The sequence below is a fragment of the Phodopus roborovskii genome, unplaced genomic scaffold (genome assembly GCF_943737965.1).
Source record: "Phodopus roborovskii unplaced genomic scaffold, PHOROB, whole genome shotgun sequence".
In the NCBI taxonomy this organism is placed as follows: Eukaryota; Metazoa; Chordata; class Mammalia; order Rodentia; family Cricetidae; genus Phodopus; species Phodopus roborovskii.
In genome coordinates, this window is record NW_026126603.1 from 286383 (window position 1) to 312021 (window position 25639).

The 25639-nt window shown below is 38.1% G+C and overlaps 1 protein-coding gene across 1 annotated transcript in view; it reads left to right on the top strand.

Annotated features, from left to right (window-relative positions):
- Nucleotides 1-25639, top strand: part of Cubn (cubilin) — a 202139-nt gene that overhangs the window by 123895 nt on the left and 52605 nt on the right. The window contains 14 exon segments of the mRNA XM_051205896.1: nucleotides 2196-2401; nucleotides 3256-3323; nucleotides 3325-3441; nucleotides 4682-4807; nucleotides 4809-4878; nucleotides 5199-5396; nucleotides 9146-9292; nucleotides 11770-11960; nucleotides 12097-12280; nucleotides 17984-18158; nucleotides 19209-19387; nucleotides 20513-20722; nucleotides 21348-21488; nucleotides 22206-22387. Coding sequence (XP_051061853.1) covers nucleotides 2196-2401; nucleotides 3256-3323; nucleotides 3325-3441; nucleotides 4682-4807; nucleotides 4809-4878; nucleotides 5199-5396; nucleotides 9146-9292; nucleotides 11770-11960; nucleotides 12097-12280; nucleotides 17984-18158; nucleotides 19209-19387; nucleotides 20513-20722; nucleotides 21348-21488; nucleotides 22206-22387 — 2194 coding nt within the window.

A 25639-nucleotide genomic window follows, 5' to 3' on the forward strand; every position in this document is an offset into this window, starting at 1 on the left:
TCTGATGTTCAGTGGTTCCAGGAACTAGGTAGATACTGGGGATATTTAATACATATATGCTCTCCGTTCTTGACAAATTTATTGAAAAATCATCTTCAAGATGCTAGTGAACTGAAAGCTCAAAAGGTTTACTCCAACCTTAGAAGGACATTAATAAACTTGAAGGATCCCCATTAGTGTTAAGGATACTAAATTTTAAAATACCTAGCTCAAGACCATGATATAGCAGTGTTCTGTGAAGACTTTCAGTATTTGCTATGTCTTAAGAATCTCCTGTGGTGCTTCAGGACCAAGCTCCCTTGGCCAACACTAAGCCCCTACCCAGGTCTTTCCTTCTCAAGTTAGTTTTGGTGATGGTGTCTGTCACAACAACAGAAATCAAACAAGGACAGAAAGTGCCATCCATTTTTCCAGCTGAGAGACATTAAATGTGATTTCTGAATAGAGAACTCTTAGTGACTCGGTTGTTTCCTTGCTCACTTTGTGAAGTTTGACTCCTCTGTGTTACAGGCTTGAGTTTTATTGTTAAAGTGGCCTTTGTAGACTGCAAGCTGCCTTTGCTGTGTGTTAATGGTAATGAGAAAGCGTTCCTGGCAAAGCATGGGAGTTACTTCTGCCCTGATCTAAACTACTTCCAGATGTGGACTAGCCCTCTTCCCTGGGGTGTGTCAGAAGCATCTGAAGTGCATCAAGTTCTCACACAGGGTTTAAATTATGGATAGTGTGGTGAAACTGAGCAGGGAGAAAAAAAAATGGATAAATTATGGTTGGATTTGCAATGAAAAGGAGAGGGGAGAAATAAAACTTACTATTTCTATGAAACAGATATTCAAAGGAATGAACAGAAAATGTATTGTATGTCAGGAAAAAGGCTTTGAGGAAACTGTTGGTTCTAGTGGCAGGGCTGAAATGAGATAATGGGAAACAGAAAGTAGATTATTTTTGTTGCACATTATATTTTTACTGACAGATCTTAGCCAAAGGGTAGATTCACTTATAAAGTATACCAGTCTAAAACAAAGACTTCCAAGAATAAAGCTTTCATAAGAAGTTTGGTTGGATTCTTCCAAGTATCACCGCTGTAATCCCTGATGGAAAGCCTTCCCTGCTGTTTATCCCTGGAAGACAATCTGATCATTAGGAAAGACCTTGCCTGTGTGATGTCTGGGACCACTGGTCAGAATTTTAGCAAGTGTTTAGATCACCAGAGTTTTGCTTAATTTCAAGTCCAGAGTCAGTTACTATTTAGGGCTAGATTCTCCCCCTACCTCTTGAATATCTAATTATCTGATTTAAAAAAAAAATATTCTTCATACAATATATTCTGATTTTGGTTCCCCTCTCCCAGCTCCTTCTGGATCATCCCCACTTCCCCACCCACCCAAATGCACATCTTCTTTTCTCTCATTAGAGAGAGTCACCTAAATTAATAATTATTATAAGTAAATACACGCAAGCAAGCCAGAATAGCACAAAACCAACAGGAAAAAAGAAAAGAAAAGAGGGGAAGGAGAAGCACAAGAAGCACGTACAGAATCTGAGACACATTCCTACACACGGAAGGCCCGCAGAAACAAAATCCGAAACTATAACACATAAGCAAAGGACCTGTACTGGAAGGAAAGAAACGTACAGACAAAGCATGTGGGGTCCAGACTCTTTATTTCAGATGAGCTTTCAGGTGGTGTTATGATTATTGGACCACACACCATGCCAGGGTAGGATGCTTTGAGAGCCAGGCTGGGGAGTTACCCTCTGAGAGAAAAGAGGATTCACTTTTCTCTTTTTTTTAGAAGCAAAGTAAAACAATGTCAGCATATAGATCGCACTAGCCATAACACAAGTGTAATAAAACTGAGCTTGAATTATGCTGCTTGTCTCATATGTAATACTGTTTTGCATTTTCTTATCTCAAAGTTCCAATGATAGTTTGCTTTCTTGTAAGAGTTTTATATTTCTAACATTTTGAGAACATATATGAAAACTGTTGAGTTAATTTTAGCATATAAAGAAAGAAATTGAGTTTTCTTTTTTTTTCTTAATAAGAATGATAGCCAACATTTTCAGTATTGAACTACTTTGGCCCATCAGGGCCAGAAGAGGGATTTAGCTCCCTTGAAACTGAAGTTAGGATAATCTCAAATTTATTCTGTCAGTTCATTCTGTTCCTTTTTGTTTGTTTGTTTCCAAATTAGATCCTTCCAGTTGGAGAACTCTCCAAACTGTAACAAGGATTTTGTGGAAATCCGAGAGGGAAATGCCACAGGCCGCTTGGTGGGAAGATACTGTGGAAACTTCCTCCCTGGCAATTACTCATCCATCAAGGGGCATACTCTTTGGATCAAATTTGTCTCTGATGGTTCAGGCAATGGCATGGGCTTCCAGGCCAGGTTCAATCAGAGTAAGTTGGTTTGTTTCCATAATGTATCCTACAAACTAGGAACGATGACAAATGTTTTGGTAATGTATTAACTAAGAATAATCCTATATTCAGTATTCATTTCTCAGATTGTAGAATAATATAGTAGAAAGACCTAACTATTTATGGATGCTTCACTCAAAGAAAAGGAAATGTGCTGATGCTTTGAGTCTTCTTTTTAGGCTCCAATTTCCATCTGCTAATAATGTTTATGATATCATGCAAATGGACCTTTTAATATGGTCCTGGTAGATAAAGTTCTGTCAAACATGTTTCATTTGTTCTTTTAAATTTATTTCTAAAATTAAGATCTTTAGAATTATTTGGGGGTTGGCTTAAGCATTTAGATAAACACGTGGGCTGTTCTTCCGATACAGATAAAGTATTAATTATTTTTATTCTTTAACTCGAGTTTTTGCCATGATATGGTATTCTCTGTGTTGATCCACATATAGAACTTTTAAAAGGAGAGGAAAAATTGCTTTATTTCATAAAACAAAGCAAAATTGGTAAAAATACAATTAAGGTGTGAAATGGCATTCCTATTCCTCAAGTCCCCTGGCCTCGGAGAAGTCCTTTTCTCATGGGAAGCTATCCCTTCTTTTCATACCCTGCAGCCAACTAAGGCTGCATTCAAGAGCCATCCTTCTCCAGGAGCTAATAGCCCAGAAGACTAAAAGGGAAGCAGTATTTCTTTCAGTGGTCAGAAAAGAAATCCCAGTCAATTAAAAGCCTGTCCTTCCCAACAGTCTTGCCCTTTGTTTTGTTTTTTGTTTTCATTTAATTAAAGAACAATTCTAAATAGGTCTGATTTACAACTCTGTTTTCCCTCCTAGTGTTTGGCAATGATAATATTGCAGAAAGTCATGGGAAAATCGCATCTCCCTTATGGCCTGGAAGTTACCCCCCATAACTCCAATTATGTATGGACAGTAAATGTAAATGCATCTCAAATTATCCAGGCTAGAATCTTGGAGATAGACATGGAATCAACATCCAACTGCAATTTTGACAAATTAAAGGTGAGTTTCTTTATGAGGGGATGTTTATATATTTTGATGGATACTAATGACAAAAATAAGTCCAAATTCATACCCATTTAAATAAGTAAAAGACATATGTGATGGTCCTCTCATAACTGCTGCTTCACCATCATCTATATAAAGAGATTTTTATGTTATATTTGTTATTTTCTATTCTACATAAAATGAAGTTTAAGCAATATTATAATTTCCTTATCGACTTTGTCTAAGCATACCTATTTGATCTAGTTATGTGTTTATTCTTTCTTCTATCCTGTCTTCCTGTTTGTCCTTTTATTTGTTTGTCTTGTTTTGCTGTTTTTCTTGAAGCAAGTTGGGAATTTAAGAGAAGTCTTTACTGTAGATGGAAGCCCCAGCGTTAAGGTGGAGAGAGAGGAAGGGGGCACAGTGTATACTCAAATGCAGCAGACTTCCTGAGAGAGGGAGAGTTGTCTGCTCTAGTGATACAGTCTTGAAACCTGAAAGGGTGACATAAAAATATGAAAATACAAATGGAGAAACTATGATGGCTTTTGCCATCTATTCATTGGCTACTCTGTGAATTCCAGAGGACACTATCATGTCCTCGAATGATGGCCACAATCCAATCACTCTTCTTGGGATCTCAGTACTCAAAGTATAAGCTAATGACTGGTGACATGACACCCCATAGCTGTGGGAATAATTAGGACGTAATTTGAAAGAAGGGAGCTTAATAGAGGATTTTATGATCATGACAATAAATGAATAACAGTTATTTGGAGACTATCATAAAATGTCTCTAAATAGGCAAGATAGTATTTTTAAGGCAGATGTAATAGATTTACTAAATATTTTGAATATGGGAGTTCAATGAGCTGTGTTCTTTCTTTGTTATTAATTTTAACTCTTTTCTCTCTTAGAGTAAGACCCTCTTTACCATAGGTTATACTTTCCCACCCACAGATTTGACTATAAGCCACTAAATATTATATAGACCACAAGCATATTTATTAAGATAATTCTAAAATAAAGCTATATGGAACACCTTAAATTATTCATAACAATATATTTAATGTAACTTTCTGTTTTATACGGAATTAAAGCATTTTCTTATTATTCTTTCTACTTATTCTTCCTACTCTGATAAAATTATAAAATACAAACCATCCTCTAAATTTCACTTTTAATGAAGAATAATATAGATAATTGGCTAGTTATGATGCTTTATTGTGTGTGTGTTTCTTTTTTTAACATGCAGATTTATGATGGGCCTGACATCCATTCCCACCTGATTGGCACTTACTGCAATAAACAGTTGTTAGAATCTATTAGTTCCAGTAGAAACTCTATGACATTTCAGTTTTCTTCTGACTCCACCATCTCAGGGGAAGGGATTCCTTCTAGAGTGGTTTGCAGTAGATGTTTCTCCTGGACTTATTCCTGCCATTGCTACAGGTGTGTTTGGGGTCTTTCTAAGTCTTCTCTCTCTTTCTCTCTCATGTGTGTGTGTGCATGCGTGTGTGTGTGTGTGTGTGTGTGTGTGTGTGTGTACTATGTACTGGTGCCCTAACATGCCAGAAGAGAGGTTGAGTTTCCTAGAGATAGAGTCACAGTGGTTATGAACTGCTTGACATGGGTATTAGGAACCCAACGAAGGTCTTCTGGGAAAGTAGAAAGTGCTTTTAACTGTGTATTATCTCTCAGCCCCAGAGTGCAGCCAGTTTGAAGTACTTCCAGGACAAGGGCTTAAAGATGTTGGTTTTTTTACCCTACAGGTGCTTGTGGAGGCTATATGGTGACAGGAGATACTCCTGTCTTTTTTTTCTCCCCGGGCTGGCCTGGGCAGTATGATAATCGTCTTGACTGTATATGGATCATCTATGCTCCTGATTCTACTGTGGAACTCAACATTATCTCCATGGACATCGAATCTCAGTCAACGTGTGACTATGACAGGCTGATCATAAAAGACGGTGAGAAAGTGTAGAAATCAGTTTAAACTCTTATGCACAGTTACAATTAGTTGTCTTTGTGTACTAGCTCCATCACAGTTTGTACATAATTTTATAGATACTGTAACCAATAAAGCCATCAAATAAAAGAAATAGCCACAATGTCTAGAGAATGTAGGAAGAGTACTATATTACCTATCACAAAGTGACAGGGATAGCACATTCCTCAGGGAAAACAAAGGCTTTCTGAGGGGAGACACAGTCTGGAACTCCAGACTGTGCTAAATTTTTATTGATACAATGAAAATAGATACTTACATTTGTAGTTATGGCTTTAAGATCTAAATTTAAAAACCAAGAAGTATCTAAGATAGGTAATGTGTCCATTTATCCTGGATCTGTGGGTAGAAGAGTTAGAAATGAAAATGTTGTGGTGTTGCTATACATTGATGAAGGGGCATGAACCTTGAGACTATACCATATTCATGCAATTGCCCTTCCTACTCTACATCAACTAAGTACAAAAGGACAATTGAGAGGCTACATTGTCCATAACAGAGTTTCTCAGTGGTCCCCAGAATAGCAATGCCAGCATCACCTGGAAACGCAGATTGTCAATAACAGCAAAGGTGTTTGACTATAATATTCAAGAAATTGCTTTTTTATGGTCCCATCTGTACAAAACCTCCCAGTGAGAAACATTGCTTGGTGGAGATGCACTAAGAAATAATCAATCATGCCCTCACAGACCTTCTGTCCTGTGAACAATTGGCTTTCAGCACATGTCCAGAATACCTCCCTCTTTCCTAACATCAAGGCATCCCTGCAGATACTAAATTTTTTTATAGTGTAATTCAATGGGTGCATCCCAGCACATATGACTCTGAGTGTTCACAATACAATTGAAACCTTTTAGAAATCAATGGAGTAGCTTGCTTGTTCTTTAAAAGTCACCATTGACTGAGTTGCCTGTTTTGGAAGCCTGGACTCTAAAGCATACACCCTGAATGACCTGTGCAAGCCTGTTTCATCATCTGTGAAAGAGATGAATGCTGCTCTTGAGGTCTTTTCTTTCCCAGCAGCTTTTTTATGACTATCTGAAAAGGCAATACATGTAAAAGTCTAACAAAAGTTCAAGATTTTTGTAGCTACAGAATCCTTTAAGCTTTGCTTTACTTAAGTAGACTCTGCTGAGATGATATATCCATTTTCTTGCTCACAGGGTGAATGGAAGGAGCTCAGAAATTGCGCTTTGTGCCAAAACAACAAAAGTATTTAGATCAGTGGGGTAACAGATGCACGTGTCTCTTTTGTTCATGACCATGAATAGATGGTTTATAGTTTCCTTCCTTCTTCATCTGATTTTTGCTTCCAAAAAAAAAAAAAAAAACATATTTTGAGTACCTTTTCAGTTGTTGGGTATTTTGGATATTTTTTTCCTCTTCCACTGTGTTAAAATTCTATGGAATTAAATTTTACTTTCCTATTATTTTATGTATTTGGATTTTTGCCCCACTAGTTATTTTGCTTTTGATTAGTAGGCATGTTTGACATTCCAAAGCAAATATACAAAGTTCATTGATCATTAAATAATGACATAGACATCATATGCAATTGGTCAGTCCTCATAAATCCTTGGCACATGGCCATAATGATGGCACAGGGTCCTGCAGCAGTCTCCCAGCTAAGATTCCTTTTTATTGTTCAAAACCAAATCATTTTCTTAAAGACAACACACACCAAATTTTATTACTAAATATTCTGCAAAACAAAATCATAGAACTGTGCAGAGTATAAAAAGTATTTTTTGGAAGACAGAAAAGGATGGAAGGAATAAATGGGGAGAGGAAAGAAGGAGAAGAGAGAGGGAGATGAATATTATATCAGAAGTCAGTAATTCTGGACTTGGATACAGCTTGGTTGATAGGGTGCTTGCCTAGCATTCAAGAAGTTCAGTTCCCAATGCCACACACACTTGTAATCCCAGGATTCCCAAAATGGAGGTAAGTGGATCAAAAGTTCCAGGTCATCCTCTGCTACCTTGTGGGTTTAACTTGAGCCTGGAATAATCAGGACAGTCTCAAAACCAAATATAATCAACCAGTAATTCCTTCTTGTAGTCTTACCAGACATATCATCTTGTAGAGGAAGTTTGGGGTAGCTAGAGTTAATCTGCCAGGGTTAGAGTCATTGTTGACTTCTGTGCCCTTACAAATGGTAACCAAACTTGCATCCCTCATAAGGCTCCTTCTCTGGTTATGAAGATAATAATACCTACCTAACTGTTTTTTGTGAAGAAAAAATTTAGAAACCATATGTAAGCACTTAAAAGGGTTCATAGTAACTGCTCAATAAATGTCAGGTTTTTATAATCTTAGTACCTGTTTCCACATCTCTAAGATAGTCGGGCTGGCCTAGGGAATCACCAAACTGTCTTCTAGACCTGATATTTATGGTTCCCAGACTTATTTCCCCTTTAGAGATGTGTTTTGGGTCTGAAATTGGAATGTTTATTATTTGCAATTTTATCAAAATGCCCCAGAATTAGTTTTGGAGACTAGAAAGATGAGTGAAAAATACTATAGTTACTAAGTTATGTAACAACTGATAAATGAATTAAATAAATAATCATGTAGGGATAAACATGTGTTTCATCAGTACTTAGAAAATAATTAAAAATTAATAGGTAAGGCCCAGTGTCACTGAGAAGTACAACATGTGTGACATAAATGAACCAAAATTTTGTAGCTTTGATAATTACAGAAAGTCAACAAAAATTTTGTTCCAAGCTTCTTGAAAAAGTTCTTATTTATAATTGTCAGTGTATTGCTAGTTATATAAAAGTAGAAACTGACTTCTCAGCATTTTTGAACATACATATATATTTATGTATTCACTGTGTGTGTGTGTGTGTGTGTGTATGTGTGTGTGGTTTGCTGGTTGTTGAAAGCACATTTCCTCATGTTTCAAATTCTCTTATTTTTTTAAAGATTGAAATCTGCCAATTTTCTGCCTTCATCATTTTCCCAGCCAATGAATGACTCTGAGTCTGCTAGAATCAGAGTCAGCTTCTGGTTGAGACAGCTGACAGTTGGTTTGATGGATATGTATATCCAAAGGAAGCAAAAGAAAAAGGGGCCACACATAACCTGACACCCTTTTGTGTCTCTTCCTGGGGACAACACTTGCTGAGGCCAACTTTTCTCATCCTCCACATAAACATGGTCCTTTTGCCACAAAGCAAACAAAAATTTAAAAATATCAAAAATGAAATAATTGTTGGGTGGGGCAATGGTCAAATGAAGCTTCCTCGCCTCCCTGTGAACAACCTCTATGAACTCAGATCTAGGCTGAGGGACCAGTTTTTCTCTCTCCTGGGATAACTGGTCTTCAGCCACCACAGTAGCTGAGATTAGACTCTGTAACTCCCATTCACATAAACATGGCCCTTGATCACTTTCCAGACTCAGCTCCGTACTTTCTGAGTTTTAGTGCCAGGAAGATCTGGCCGCCAGGTTTAGGAAGACAGAAAGACTTGTCCCAAAGGTTTTTATTGACAAGGGTTAAGAAAAGGGCAGGCAGATCATGACAAGCTGGAGCCAGGGCAATATAAAGCTGACTGTCTCTCTTACTGAGAACACTATTATCTCCTAGGAACTTGGGTGTTGTGGGAAAAATATGTGAGTAGTTCTGGCTGGGCTGCAAATGATGGGGAAGTGGATTCTTACGACTTTATTTTTTGCACTGACATTTTCCTTCTTTGGCCACAGGAGACAATAACTTATCCCCGCAGTTGGCTGTCCTGTGTGGCAGAGATATTCCCGGGCCCATCCGGTCAACTGGAGAGTACATGTACATCCGCTTTACATCAGACTCCAGCATCACTAGCGCAGGCTTCAACGCCTCCTTTCACAAGAGTAATGTGGCCAAACATTTCCATTTAATTTCCTCCCCACTCCTCTTTCTCCCTTTTACCCTTCCTCCTTCACCCTTTTTCTCTTCTCCCTACCTTTCTTTTCTCTCAATTCTTTTATTTATTTATTTATTTTATATAACCAAGTCCATTTAAATGAAAACAAACATTTATACACAATATTTGGGAATTTGGGTGTCGTTCTTTCCAAACTACTTCCTGCTGGTAAGGGGCACTGTCATGGGGGATTCGAAGAAGATTCAGAAATCCTGGCTGTAGTCTGAAGGGCTGTTTTGTCCAGCTGTTTGGAATGTAGGATCACCTGGTACTCTGTTTCAGGTGGTCTGGCTTGATAAAACCACATTAGTCTGGAAGGAATCCACATCTTTTCATTTTCTGTGGAAACAAAAATAGAAATCCTTTTCCCCAGTAACTTGTCCTTGAACTTAAATTTTGGAGTCAAAGCATTTTTTTAATTTAATTTATTATTTTACATGTGGATCCCAGTTCCCTCTCCCTCCCTCCTTCCCTCCTTCCCTTCTCCCTCCTTCCCTCCCTCCTTCCCTCCCTTTTACCCTCTCTGCCCTCTCACATGAGCTCTAAACACCCTCCCCTCCCATCCCCCCACCCCAATTCCATGTGTAGGGGAATGCCATCCAGTTGGGGTCATGTAGATCTGACAGGTCCTGTGAAGTAGGGACTAGGGCTTCTCTCCTGTCTCTAGATTAAGGCAGTTATCCCTCCATGGGGGATGTGTATGCAAAGTCCTTTTGTGCACCTTTCTTTCCTCTTTTTCTTGTATTTCTCCTTCCTCCCCTTTTCTCATCTCCCTTTGTCTTTCTCCTCCCCTCCCCTCCTTTTCCCTCTCCTCTAGTCTTCTTTTCTCTTTCTACCTAATCACCCACCTTATTTTCCCATGCTAAGACACAAGTTATAAATCAAGTCGCAGATACCTGTTACATCATGGTGTAAGGTACCAAGTCCACAGACAAACCAGAGTTGTCCAGTTGTACAAGAGTGTCTCTTACTCTCAGGTGCTGAGTGGCATTCCCCACTTTGTGAGAAGTGTGCTTATGGTAGACACAAGAAAAAGATCTTTCAAATAGCTTTCACCCTGGCTAAGAGTTGGGACTAGAAGAGACTACACATTTATAGCCCATCTAAGGAACTATAGATACATGCTTATCCAACTTAAGAAATAGCGTGTAAACATGACATAGGAGAGACCTATATGAAGGCTTTGGTTGAAATCATAGGGGCTTGAGAAGTCATAGAATGGATGTAGTATATGAACTGCTCTAATGTGTCATATCATTGAGATTTCTCAATACTTGACAGCATGTGAAGTCTGTAATAACTTTGAAGCTCAGCTAGATTAACTTAAAAACATTGTCTATGTAGTACTGAAAGACGGTCACTTTGAAAAAAAATTTAAATGGATTCTTAACCTAATATTAAAATTAATCTAGTAGTTTCTTTCCTGTTTAGATATAGCTTTTATCAGAACAGAGCAATCATAGGAAACTGATCTACCTTACACTCAATGGAAGCAGGCTATGCAGAGGATCAAGAGTGAGCCTTGGAATTAGAGCTCAAACAAATGTCTGCCTCTGCAATTTAACTTGTGTGAAGTTTCTTCATGTACTTGATGATATGCTGCCTAGTACTTGACGATGACAACTTAAGGCTTGCTTCACCATTCTTCCTGAACTCCCAATGTCTAATATAGATATAGCAAATCTATAGACAGATAGACAAGCAGATAAAAAATGACAGATGCATAGATAGATGATTGATTGATAGATGTGATAGATGGGTGGATGGATGGATAGACAGACAGTAGATTACTAGACAGAGTAGATTACTAGATAGATGATAGATACACAGATGATCTCCAATGCCTTTCCATTTTTACACAGTGGAGTAAGTCTGCTCTGTTTCTTATATAAGCTCACTAAGCTACTTTCTGAATTGCTTATGCTACCTCATCTAGCTTGAGTCCCAGTGATTCCCCTCTTATCACATCGAGCCTTTACACTGTTTTCTAGATTACAATGTTTGTCTTCGCTAAGCTTGCCTAGTTTCATTCCTTATTCCATCCAGGTCTCTGCTCAGCTATTAACTCTCTAACTTCCCTAGCATCAGAGTATGTTTTCCCCTCACTTTTATTTCTTGGACTTACTACTTACTACTATTTCACATAGTATACTGTAAAGCCAGTTTTTTTTTTTTTTTTTTTTTTAAATAAATGGTCTTTTTTCCATGGCTTTAATCTTAATCACAACACTGTCAGTATCCAACAGTGTGTGCTCATTTAGTGGTTGTGCCTCTAGTAATTTCTTATACTTTGATCCCAGTTTCAAATTCCTCATCTGTTGCTTACATTTTAAAAATCCCCAATTTTGGGGTGGGTAGAAAAGTAGGAAAACCTCATTGTCAATATTATTTAAATAACCTACCTTTCTTTTTCTTCTTTGGAAGGCTGTGGTGGATATTTGCATGCAGACAGAGGGATTATCACATCCCCCAAGTACCCAGATACCTACTTTCCCAATCTCAACTGCTCCTGGCATGTTCTGGTCCAGAGTGGTCTGACCATCGCTGTTCATTTTGAGCAACCTTTCCAGATTCAAAATGGAGACTCTTCTTGCAGCCAGGGGGATTATTTGATGGTAGGTCATGCTTGTTACTCTTTGTGTTAACTGTTTCTGCAGACTTAATTTTAACATTGTTATTATGCAAATTGGTAGGACATTTAACATTCTTTTGCAATATAAAGGGTGTTGCACAATTTTAATCTCTTTCCAGCTAAGAAATGGACCAGATATCCATTCTCCACCCTTGGGACCCTCTGGAGGAAATGGTCGTTTCTGTGGAATTTATACTCCATCAACTCTGTTCACCTCAGACAATGAAATGTTTGTTCAATTCATTTCTGATAATAGTAATGGTGGGCAAGGATTTAAGATCAAATATGAAGCAAAGAGTTTAGGTAAGTACTTCCCCTGAGAATTATATCTAAATTTAGCCTGAGATTGCTTGATTTTTTTTTTTTTTTTTTTTTTTTTTTTTTTGGTTGAGATAGATTTTAGGGGAAAAATGCCATATTTTCTGAGGTAAAAGTTGTAGCATTAATAAGAACAGCTGCCTATGATCAATCCAGGACTTAGAGCATGCTGCCACTGTACACTAACTATTCTGCACGATGCTTGTAAAGAAGAGTACAGTGTAGTCATTTCTACTTTACAGGTGAGTAAAGGAGGCTTTGAGTTTTCCAGGTTGTTTGTTTTGTTTTATTTTGTTTTTTTCCAATTACTGGCAAAGTGAATTTTCCACGTGTAGAAAATGAACTGATCTTAATGGGCCCCTGAAATATTAAACTCTTTCTATGATGAAATGTCTAAGTTAAACTTAGTTACTGTAGCACAGTAAAGGCTTTGATTGACCCTCCCCCCTTCATCATCCTTTGTGTTCTTCCTTTGTAGTAAATGCTGGTCTATGATTCTATTATTACTCATTCAGTTATTACTCATGTATTATTGTGGTGCAGCAGCAATCCTTATGTAATCATCCTTACTTAATTATGCTTATTTACAATTGTATTTAATTTTACTGTAATGATTTGATTTTTATGACATTTACTTTTTAATAGCATTTAACTAAATGCTCTACTAGCACAACTAAATCTCTACTTGTCCCCTCAAATTCAATATCATAGATTCTTGAATATGCTTCAAAAGGTGAATTGATCGTAATGAAAATGGATTTTTTTGCTTGTTTTGTTTTGTTTCTTGTTGTTGCTATTACTGCTGCTGCTGTTGCTTGAAATAGGGCCACATATAGCCCAAGGGAGCTGGGAATTCTCTCTGTATCTGAAGGTAACCTTGAATCCATGATCCTCCTACCTTGATGCCCCAAATACTGGAATTGTAAGCATGTGCCCAACAGAAATCTTGTGTTTTACTACACAAGATGTGAGAGAATTCAGAATGGCAGCATCATTTCTTCATTTGTGAAAAGAGAAGGAAATAGAAATCTCTATTAATCATCCCCCCAAAGCATTTACAACTTGTGCAAGGCCCAAGACAAGCAGTGTGTGCAGTCCACCTCCTAGTGCATTAAGCGCTATTAACAATCTGAGGGCAGCTGTGTTGCTGTTCAAGGTTGAAATTTTCTCTTATATCCCTGCCTTCGTGTTGGGATTCATAGTGAGTTTGAAAGGGCTGGTTTAAACTCCCTGCAAGACCCACTTTTCTACTTTGTTAATGATAGGATTAACCTTAATTCTGTGAAAGTTCAGATGGACTAAGTATATTTCCTTCTTAGCTCCTTTCTAGGCCCACCAGTCATGCATCTATGCTAGTTGCCATTATCATCTCCTTGCCTTTCCTCACACATATGACTGTTCTTAATATTAAGATCAAACAAAGGTCTTTTTGTTTTAAAAATTATTTTGCAGAAGCCCCAAGCAATATGGTCATGCTTTGCTTGTCTCCTCCTACTTCCTAAGCCAGACTTCTCCCTGTCTCTTCCCATTGTGTCTACCTCATACCATTTCCTATGTCTTAAATTATGTTTTGTGTGAATAGCTCTTAGCATCACTTGCTGAGCTTTATATATACCACCTTTCCCCAGAAACTTTTGTCTCCTCTGTAGTTGATTGAGTTTTCTATGGCCTTGTGCTAAATGTCTTTTATTCTCACCTGATTCATTGGCTTGTTAATTAGTTAGCTAAACATTTCTAAAGAGCTTCACACTGCACACACTACTAGTTCCATCAAGAGACTCCATGCAATGAAGGAGACAAGCAGAGGCAGTTATTGTGCAACATAGTAAGTTCCAGATGGAAAAATGCTCCAGGATCTGTAATTACAGGATAAAGTGTAGTTGGATATTTTCTCTGTCTCACCCAATTCCACTGGACCAGTTTCTCTCCTTTCTACTGGGTACCTACTGATACTTATGAAATAATTACTCAGAGGCTAATATTAAATTTATAATTCTTTGGCCAATGGCTTATGCTTATACTGACTAGATCTCACAATTAAAATAACCCATTTCTATTAATCTGTGTATTGCCACAAGGCTATGTCTTACCAATAATGTTCTGGCATGTTACTCCTTTGGTGGGTTTATGGCATCTCCCTGATTCCATCTTCCTTCTCTCTGCATCTTTGTTTGAAATTCCCACCTAGTTATATTTTGCCTGCCCATTGTCCTAAAAAGCTTTATTCATCTTCCAATAAAAGCAATGCATATTCGTGGCATATAGAAGGACATCCCACATCAGAGACGATCTATTCAACCAATGGGATCAGAGAAGAAAGGAGTGAGCAGAGATTTGTACTTTAGCAAAGACTAATGTAACATGAAACAGCTCAGCATTAGAAGACAAATTAGTTTTTCAAGAATTTACTGTGTGGGAGAATAGGGTCAAAAGGAGGTGACTCTGGTGATGAACCGCACATGTGCCTTGATGCTAAGGCCTATTAGAACTGCCCAAAGATAAGGTTTAAATACTGAAAGCTTTAAATGCAAAGTGCTCTGGCTTGAACTGAATGGAAACATAAACAGAGGCATGATTGGAAGAAGGAAGAACCCAGATAAAAGTGTCCTGAACTAAGGCAATGTCAGTAAGAAAGTAGGGAAGAGGCCATGTTGAAAGATGTTGTAAGTAGGGAATCCAGTGGATTTTCAGGTCGCTTGAAGACGGAAGCAGAGAGAGGAGATGAAAGAGTATGAGTAACAGCTAGGTGCAAACAAGGTGCAGGACTGATATATGTTCATCCTGAAATTCTTGAATTACATACCCTGAAGATGTCTGGTAGGCTTGGAAAAAGGAGATGAGAAGGTTTGGTCTAGCCTGGACTGATAGAGTGTGGGTAGCATTTTAAACCATGAAGATATGAGACAGCCAAGGAATTCTTTGGAATGGAAAGGTAGAAGACCTGCAGAAAGATTCCCAGGGCTCGTCAGCACTGTCCAGAAGCCCTGGCAGGAGACACAAGATGCCTGAGAAGGAATGCGAATAGAAGTAAAAGAAGAGTTTGATGTTTGATACGCTTAGAGTCACAGATGGAAAGAAGGAAATCATATTAAATGCAATAGGTATCATACCATAATTATAGAGAAGACATATCTGAGTATACAACTTGCAGGAGACAAGGGGGTGAAATAAGCATGCTGGATAAACTTGAAGGAAGGAAAAGTAAAAGGAAGGAATGAACAAAGGATAGAGGAAGGAGTAAGAGAGGAGAAGAGGAGAAAGAAGAGGTTGGATATGTAAGTACAGTAAGATTCTAAAGGGAGTAGATGGGAAGGGAAGATGATCCAGAGATACAGGAGTGTCATTGGAAGAGCTGACAGTTGCAAATGAATTTATTCTGAAGCATAACAAAGGAGGGATTAAAAGTTGGCACGACCCTTAGATGATTTGTTTTCTGTCTCAAATATAATTGCATGTAGTACTAAGAATCCAAACATAGATACAGGGATAAGGGAGAAGGTTTAACAAGAGATTCTTTGAATGGCTGCTGAAGTTTGTTTGAGAAGTAACTAGCAGATTGCTCAACAGTCTTGAGACTGGATTAGGGCTCTATGATGACGGGTATTCATCAATCTGATTACAGAGGTAGGCCAGTTAGGGTATCCTCCCCACTATTGCTAGGAGTCTTTGCTGGGGTCCTCCTTGTGGATTCTTGAGAGTTACCCTAGCACCAGGTTTCTCCTTAAGCCCATAGTGACTCAATCTATTAAGATATCTTTTTCATTGCTCTTCTACCATATCTCTCTCCCCTGAGGCCATCTCATTCCCTCATGTTCTCATCCTTCCTCCCCTCCCCCTTATCACTCCTTGCCCCCAGTTTGCCCTATAGATTTCATCTAATTTCTCTTTCCAGGGTGACCCATGTGACCTTCCTAGGGTGCTCTTTGATATCTTGTTCTCTGAATCTGTGTACTTTAGTCTGATATCCTTTGCTTTATATCTAATATTCATTTATGAGTGAATACATACTGTGTTTGTTCTTTGAATTTGTGTTACCTCACTCAAGATGGTTTTTACCATCCATTTGCCTGAAAATTTCATGAGGTCATCATTTTTTTTTTTTAACCACTGAGTCCATTGCACAGATGTACCAACCACATTTTCCTTATTCATTCTTCAGTTGAGGGACATTTGGCTTGTTTCCAGGTTCTGGCTATTATGAATAATGCAGCTATGAACATTGTTGAGCAAATGCCCTTGTAGTATGACTGAGCATCCTTTGGGTAAATGTTCAAGGTGGTATTGCTGGATCTTAAGGTAGATTGATTTCCAATTTTCTTAGAAACTGCCATGTTGAAAAATGGCTGTGCTAGTTTTCACTCCCAGCAGCAGTGGAGGAGTGCTCTCCTGACTTTAAACATATTGAGATCCCAGGACTGTGGTAGGTGAAAGCTCACTGACCTGAGTTTTCAATGGGAAGTTATGGCTGCTTGCATACTTCCTTGGTCATCTAAGTGATGATGAAGGTGTATTTATTAATGCAGAAGCACAGCTCTCATATAAAAGGGAATAAAGAATATTTTTCTGGATTCCAAATATGACTGACCATATTTGGTCATCCTCAAATGCTTTGTTCCAAAATAGTAACGACTTCATGGAGATTTTATAGTAACAGAACAAAAGAAAGTCCTAGATCAAGGCACTTTTCAAATACATTGGAGGGAACAACAGGCAGATGGCTTATAATAAAGGAAATTTCTATTGTCCTCAGGTGCTCGTATGACATTCCTAACCTTTGGGTTGGTGAGGCTAGCAATCTATTAGTATTTCAAAAGGATTTACCTAATAGCCATGAAAATGGACATTAGATCAAACACAGGTGGACAATAAGTGACTACTAAGGAGGCTAAAGATAGTCCAAGATGATTTGACTCCAGACTACAACAGTCCAGCTCTGCAATCCTGGAAGTTGTACAAGGCAATCAACTTGGTAGAGCTTCAGTTTATGTGTTTGTGTGATGCTGCATATACTTTGCATTATGATTTTGTTAGCTTTAATGAAAAATACAATCTTCAATCAGAATAGATAATTTGGATGTGGGCATCGTGGTGTGTGCCTATAATGGGAGGTTCAACAATTCAAGGCAGCCTTGGTGACGTAGACAGACAGGGTTTAGCCAAGACTATCTCAAAAAGCAAACAAATGGGGTAGAAAGATGGGCCCGTGGTTAAGAGTGGTAGCTGTGATAGCTGCTTTTCCAGAGGACCTGGGTTCAATCCCCAGCATCCATGTGACAACTCACAGCTGTCTGTAACTCTCTGACCTCAAATGGCACCAAACATGCATGTGGTGCATAGACATACATGTAGACAAAACACCCATACAAAAAAGGTAAAAAATCAAATCAAATTAAAAAACAAACAAGCAACCCCACACATATACACATTTCAAAATAAAACACCTGACCTGACTCCCCCTAAAAAAGCAAAACAACAACAACAAAACAGACTAGATGGTTTGACAGAATAAAGAGGGACATACATGGTATCTCATTTTATAGGAAAGTCAAATTTTACTTGCTTAAAAAGAACATGAAGATAATTCAGATGACAGGAAAAATAAAGACAAATTGACTGTACACAGCAATTGTGTAGCTGATTATGTTCTCATTCCCCAGACTGTAGATTGATTTAACTGTTTCTTGACAGCCTGTGGAGGCAACATCTATATTCACGGTGCCGACTCGGATGGATATGTGACCTCCCCGAACTACCCTGCTAATTATCCCCAAAATGCTGAATGCATTTGGATCTTAGAGGCTCCTTCTGGGAAAAGTATACAGCTCCAGTTTGAAGATCAATTCAATATTGAAGAAACACCCAAGTAGGTCACCTAAATTTTAATGTTCTTCCAACCCAAAGTTAATACTTTTTTAGCTGCCATGTCCAAGACAACTTATTTCTTCTTTGCTCAGCGGGTACCCTGCCCAAAAAATGTAGAGACAAAGAGACAAGTAAATGTCTGAAGCCTCAAAGCCTTGCCTGGCAGCTACACCCATGTTGACCCTCAACACATCCTCCAAGAGACACTGGGGGTGACTAAGATGGATGACATTTGTTCTTCCTCCCACAGGGAAAAAAATACAACCTCTTTTAGATAAGCATTTTTTTTTTCTCCAGACTCATATTGTCACAGGTAATAGATACCTGCTTAACAAATAATTTGTGTGGTGTGACACTAGAGGCCACCAGTGCCACAAACAGCACTAAGGCAAGAACTCTACATTTCCCAGACTCATTTGCATCAGGATTCTTAAAGGGTCACTACTCAGGGGCATGTATGACTCTGCTGAAAACCAAGGAAAATTACATAGTCTGTGACAACAAAGCAAAATTACAAGCTGACACAAAGATCTATAGTTTGTTTATTCTTTTATCTAAAATATTTCTACATTTACATGAGTGGATGCATGTCACAACACAGCTACTGATCGTCATTTTTGTGACACTGAATGTTTTTCCAGAAACTAGCATTGACTCTCTAGTTTGACTTTATTAGGAAACATTAGTAAAAGCTTGTCTTCTTTTATGAACATAGAGAGTACAGCTGTGACCCATAGTAGCCATAGTCATCGGGCTTCCAAGAGAGGTCCATCTTTCTCATGTGGAATATACCTAAGTATCATGTCTCATAAATTCTACTTTAGCTGAATCCATAGTCCTTCTGAAATGACTTTTATGTTTGCAAGACAAATACAGAGTATGTAAAGAACTATCTCCCATTTAAAACTGCCATGAAGCTTAAAGAGCCTTAGTCACATTATCTTATAATACAGAAATGATGACTAAATATTGTCCTTGAAGAAAGAAGTCTTGACTAACAATATAAGTCCAAGTAACTGGTTTTGTAAAAATGATAATTTATTTCTGCTAGCTGTTCTTCGAGCTACCTTGAATTGCGCGATGGAGCTGACTCAAGTGCACGTGTGCTTTCCAAATTGTGTGGGCACTCCTTGCCTAGTAGCTGGGTATCGTCAAGAGAACTTATGTACCTGAAATTCCACACTGACAGTGGTTCCAGCTACATGGGATTCAAAGCCAAGTATTCCATAGGTAATGTTTTATTTTCAAACAGGAAAACAGTGGTTTGGGGAAACACTAAAGACTAACCACACCCTGCCTCTCATCTGCCTAATTTTAAGACTCGGAAGAAAGAAAAAGGTTACATGTAAACTCACAATGTCATCACCAGTTTTTAAGTTACTTTATATTACATTAAAGTGCAATTTTTATTTAAACTTTAGTATTTTATATTTCCCTAGCTTGTATATAAAAGGTATTTCAGTTATATCAAACTATGTTTCTATCCCTTACCACAATTACACTTGTACGATGACTTAGAACACCAAACATCCATGGAATAGTCCAGCCTTTTCCTTCCAAATATCTAATGCCAAGCCAGTCATCAATGAAAACCACATTATTCCCCTGGAGTTTGGTTTATTTATTTTTAAAAATGAGCTATAAACATATATATTGCAGATTCACTCCAAGTATATAATGCCACATATCATATATAATTTAGTGTCAGGTGGGTCTGAACTCTCAAAAAGTATGTAAATCAGCAAAAGCTCAGAAAGTCTAGTTTTCAGTATGCAATCTGTACAATTTACCTTATATCCTAAGCTTTATTATATATATATATACATATATATATATATATATGTTAATCTAGATCTCACATTCAACTGATAAACAATAACTAAAACAGGAATTTTCAAGCTCTAAGATACTATTTACTACAGTGCAATATGTACTTACAGTTAACCTAGAGAGGTAGACACCAGCAATTACTGGTCAACCATTGCCCCTTCCAGAAGAGTGCAGACAGTGTTTGGAATCAGCAGCAAAGGGTACCAGGCAGGTCTTTTTACCCTACCACTTGGATGAAATTTACATACAAGTAATAGTTCTTACATGCTGTACCAAGAGAATGGATGTGATGTTACAGAATGTGACATTCCATAGTCATCTTCCATTTCTCACACTGAGTAGATTTGAGGTATTTTTCTTTCTATCCACAGTAGATTTTAAATATTAGGAAAACTTTAAGCAAACATTTTCAGATTTTTTTTTCAACTTCTGTTAATGCTCACTTGGCTCCTAAAAGTTCTAAATTATACAGGTTTCATTCTGTAATCCATAATAGAATATCATTTGTGTATGTGTGTTTTGCAGCCCCATGTGGAGGAACAGTCTCAGGGGAAAATGGAGTGATCAAGAGCATTGGATATCCAACCCTTCCCTATCCAAACAATGTGTTTTGTGAGTGGCATCTCCGGGGCATCCCAGGACACTATCTTACCATCCATTTTGAAGATTTTAATCTTCAGAGATCCCCTGGTTGTGCAAAAGACTTCGTGGAGATCTGGGAAAACCATACCTTTGGTAAGTAAAATACTGCTTTCTTTGGGGGTGTTTACTTCTTAATCAATTTATTGAACCTCTGAAGTATCTTTTCTTCTGAGAAGGGCAAAGATGTATCTGATGTCATCTGATAAATGCAGATTCATGGGCCCTGATCAAGACCAGAGGATCTTTTCCATGATTCTAACAGATAAAAATGGATGTTCATTATCGCTATAGCCATTCTTTAATCATCTAGGAGAGCACACTGAAAGAGCCTTGTACTGAGACACCATCCTCCTCCTGTGGCGGCCCCAATGTGCCACATGTGGTTAATGGAGGAGTCTCCTGAAGCATAAGGACAGGGAAAGATAGTACATATCATATAACAGTGCAAGAGGCACTTGGATCATTTCTTTAACCATATGAGCAGCCTTCCTCACTAGGCTGAGATAGACTTACCCTAATTGGCTCTACTCTTTATACATCTGCATATATTTGAATATATTGACTTTTGTTCATGATTTTCATAACAGTGGTTGCCATTTCTTCATGGACAAAGGATTATCTCTTAAGATTTTCTGTGTCTATGCAAAACAATTTAAGTAAACACTGACAGAAATAAATCACTTGGGCATGTATGTAATCAATTCTTTGGCCATTACAGGAAATATTTTGGGCAGGTTTTGTGGAAACTCCATTCCTGGCAGTATTGACACTTCTAGCAATGTCGCTTCAGTCAGGTTTGTCACAGATGGCTCTGTCACTGCCTCGGGATTTAGGCTGCAGTTTAAGTCCAGCAGAGAAGGTAAGTTCAATGACTTATTAGAAAAAGTACTGATCTAAAGGATAGGCAGTTCACTAGGCACTGATATCATAATGATTTGAAAAAACAAAATGCGATTCTGTCTTCTTGACTCTTTTGAGAAGCTGAAAGCCAGGTGCTAATAAGCAATTACCAATTAATGAAAACTTACCACTGGAATGAATGCTGCAAAGGAAAGTAACATATGATGAAAGATGCAGAGAGGAGACATGGCTTCTCTATAAAAACCACCTTGAGAGACTGGTACATTGCAATTCCCTAGAGCTATTAAGAATTCATATTCCTAAATGCCCTGATGAACTCAGGTGAAACAAAGGTCCCACAGAAAAACAGAATAATGACTTTAGCTTTCCTAAGTCTGCTATACTGCTATATTTAGTGTGTGTGTGTGTGTGTGTGTGTGTGTGTGTGTGTGTGTGTGTGTGTTTTATACATCCTGAGCTCTGATAACAATTTAAGTTCTGCCAGTGGACTGTTTTCCATGGAAGCAAATGTTAAGTATTGACAGAGACAAGAACTGAATGCAGATATAAATACAAGCAGTCAATAAATGAATACAGATGAGCATTCTCATATGTGTGAAGACAAAAAATGTGGCCAATAATTTTGTCTAGATGGGTCATTAAGAACTAATTTTTAAAAGCATCTCTTATGAAAAGAGACATTTTGATTTAATTTTTTTTTCTTTCTGTCTTTCAGTGTGTGGTGGGAATTTGCGTGGCACTACTGGAACATTTACTTCTCCCCACTACCCAAACCCAAATCTTCATGCCTGGATCTGCGAGTGGACAATCACTGTACCAGAAAACAGGAGGGTTATCCTAACCTTTACCAACTTGAGGCTGACCAACCATCCATCCTGTGACAATGAGCACCTCATAGTAAGTGTTCTCTGCAGGCCGGGCACTGTGAGCCATTATGTTTGGAGTGTATTCACCAAAGTGGTAATATGAAAACCCAATCAAACTATTACCACCTGTGTAAGTACATTTCAGACAAATTCTGAGTAGTTTAGGTAGAACACAATCAGCACATGCTGCTTTCAGAGACTGTCATCCATCACTGTATGCACAAAGGTTAAAAGATAGTTTTCAGAGCAAACCATCATTTCATATGATGAACAAGAATAAGCAGATCACAACTAAGCACACAGGCAAGCTTCATCGGTCTCAGCACAAGCAGATGAGTGCTCCTACATAATCTCATTCTCTACCAGAGGTATTGGGTAGAAAGCCTGCATTGTAGCCAACTTCAAATGTGAGAGGCATGCCCTCCACATTCTTAGCTCCCCTCAGCTGAAGAAAACAAATGAGGCCCATTAGTATGGATAACAAATACCTTGTTGACTGGAAAGTGTGTGTTGACTCTGTGTGTGTGTGTATCAACATATACATTTGTATAACACATATGCATACATATATGTACTTATCAAAGTAGCTGTATGTAGATTAATAGGCTACCAAGTGGAACTAATGTTAGTATACTTCTCTACCCATCCTGCTTTCTTCTTCATTCTTTTTTGTTTTGTTTTCTTTGTTTTGTGTTTTCAAGAGAGGGTGTCACTATGTAGCCCTGACTGTCCTGGGATTTGCTCTAGACCAGACTAGTCTGAAAGTCAGAGATCTACCTGCCTATTCCTCCTGAGTGGTATTAAAGTATTAAAGGCATGTGCCACCATGTCTGATCTACTAAGTCTTTCTTATCTGAGTAAATAATTTTTCCAATGGCTCAAGGAAACAATCTTGATGTTTATTTTGGAGTTATAGCTCTTACAGCCATCTGTACACAAGAACCATTGGTTGTGCCTTAGAAAACAACCAGCTCTAACATCTGTCTACCCACTGCTACTGCATCATTCTTCACTTGAACTATTCCAACAGTTGCAGCTGGCCCCTGTTTCTAGCTTTGTCTTCCCACATTCTCAGCACAGCAATCAGAATAATGGTTTCCCATCTAAACAAAATTGTATTGAGTATAGGATTCTGGCTTGTATAAAGGCTTGGGCTCAACCCTAAGCAATGGAAAAGCAATGCTTAATCATATCATATCACTTTCTCTTTGAAAAATCCTCCCATGATCTTTCATCTCATTCTGATGAATCCCAAACTCTATCAATGCCCACTCAGTCAGACAGTACCTGCCAGTCCTCCATCTCCTATCCCTCTGCCTTACCTGCCCCCACCTCCTATGACCCAAGCTTCTCTTTTGTCTCTTGCTTATGCTAACAGGCTCCAATACCAGGCCTTAATGGTCCATTATGGCCTCTATCTAAATTGTTCATCCCAATATGGTTGCCTGGTTGACTTTTCACTTCCTTTGGATCTCTATTCTAGTGACTGACCCACACCACCTCACTAAGACCCTACATAAAGCAAACCCCACCTTCACTTGGCCCTCCCCTGTGTTGTCCTTCATAGTATTTCATGCCAGCTCTGAGGGCCAGAACTCAGTTTCCTTCAGTGAATTCCCAAGGCCTCTATACTCCTGGAGATAAAAGTTTAATGAAAGAATTGTAGAAATAACATTGTTGGCTTTTAAGAAATAAAAAAGCACTTTTGTTTTCAGTTTAGTTGTTTGCTGCTGAATAGTAAATCCCAAAGATAAAGCCTCCCATGGCATCCCCTCATCACTCTCTATTACTCTAAAATCACCTCAGTTAGCCTTCAGATTATTGTCTAAGTTCTAATAGCTAAAGTGCTGGAATGTTTTTTCCCAGATACTCAGCATGGAACCAGTATGTATGTTTTTCAAATGTTTGAGAGCCAGGAAGTGCTGGATTATATTTTAGTTTTCTCTCTATCTGTCTTTTGTTTTTTAGGGGTTTTTGTTGTTGTTGTTGTTTTTTGTTTTTTGTTTTTATTTTTGTTTTTTTTTTTTTTTGAGACAAGGTGTCAAGTAGCCCAGGCTGGCTTAGAACTCAATTTGTACCCAAGGATGACCTTGAATTTCTGATCTTCCAGCTCCACACTTCCAGAGTAACGCACCACAAATCTGTTTATATGGTGCTAGGAATTGAACTCAGGACCCTGTGCATTCTAAGTAACTGAATTATGTCACCATCACAGGATTGTTGATTTTTAAATTACTTTTTATTTATATCTTTATTGTGCATGTATGTTTATGGAAGTCTACATGCTATATCACTCGCGTGAAGGTTAGGCTCGGAGACAGACACCTTAATACTCAGCCATTTTGTGGCCCAAAGTTGTTAGTTATAAAGAAATAGTTTTCCTATTACTTATTGCATAAGTATATAAACAAAGACAAAGGAGAAAAAAAAGAGATTAAACACTCCCAGTGTACTATATTTTTATGTACTGAATGTTTTTTCTGGCTCCTGCATAATTTTATGTAGTTTTAACAAAGCAATATAAATTCCCTTGAATACTAGTCTGTACATGACCTACAGGAAAGACAAAATGAGTCACAATTTTAGAACTCAAATAATAAAATAAAATTTATACAGATTGCAAAACTAGCTCTTACTTATGACCTCTCTGCTCCTAATCATTGAAGCCAGACGCATCCATTCTCTAGGAGTCTAGCTATTTCTTGTAGCATTTTTGACATTGTATCCAGCTAACATTCCTATTCTGCACATCTTCAATTAGTCTTGGGTGTTGTGGCTCTGTATTAGCCATATATGGCATGTTGCTGTGCCATATGTGGGGGGGGGCTGTTTTGGGAGCTTCAGTCAGAATCAGGTGATTTTTCCCTGATTTGTACCTGAGTGGGGGAGTATGGATTGAGAAAGGGCAGATAAAGATGCTTAAGAGAAAGACAGAGACACAGGATAGAGTCAGGAAGGCAATACAGTGAATACTGAACACCCCAAGTTTATTCTTCATCATTCTTAAATACTTTAACCAAAACAGGGGAACATGGTGTCATGCATATGGAACAAACAGACTTTCTTCCTCAATTCTCCAAAGATTCAGTAACCACACTTTAGATTCAATTTCTTATTATCTGGCTTTGAAGTTCAAGAGTAACCACACCTCATACCAAGACTGTTGTTATTTAGATAAGACACCCAAAGCCAAGATCAAACATCCTACTGAAGCCATGCCTTAGACCTTTAGGTCTTATGACTTACTAAGGACAGTTTTGAACTCTCTCCCTTGAGCCAAGAT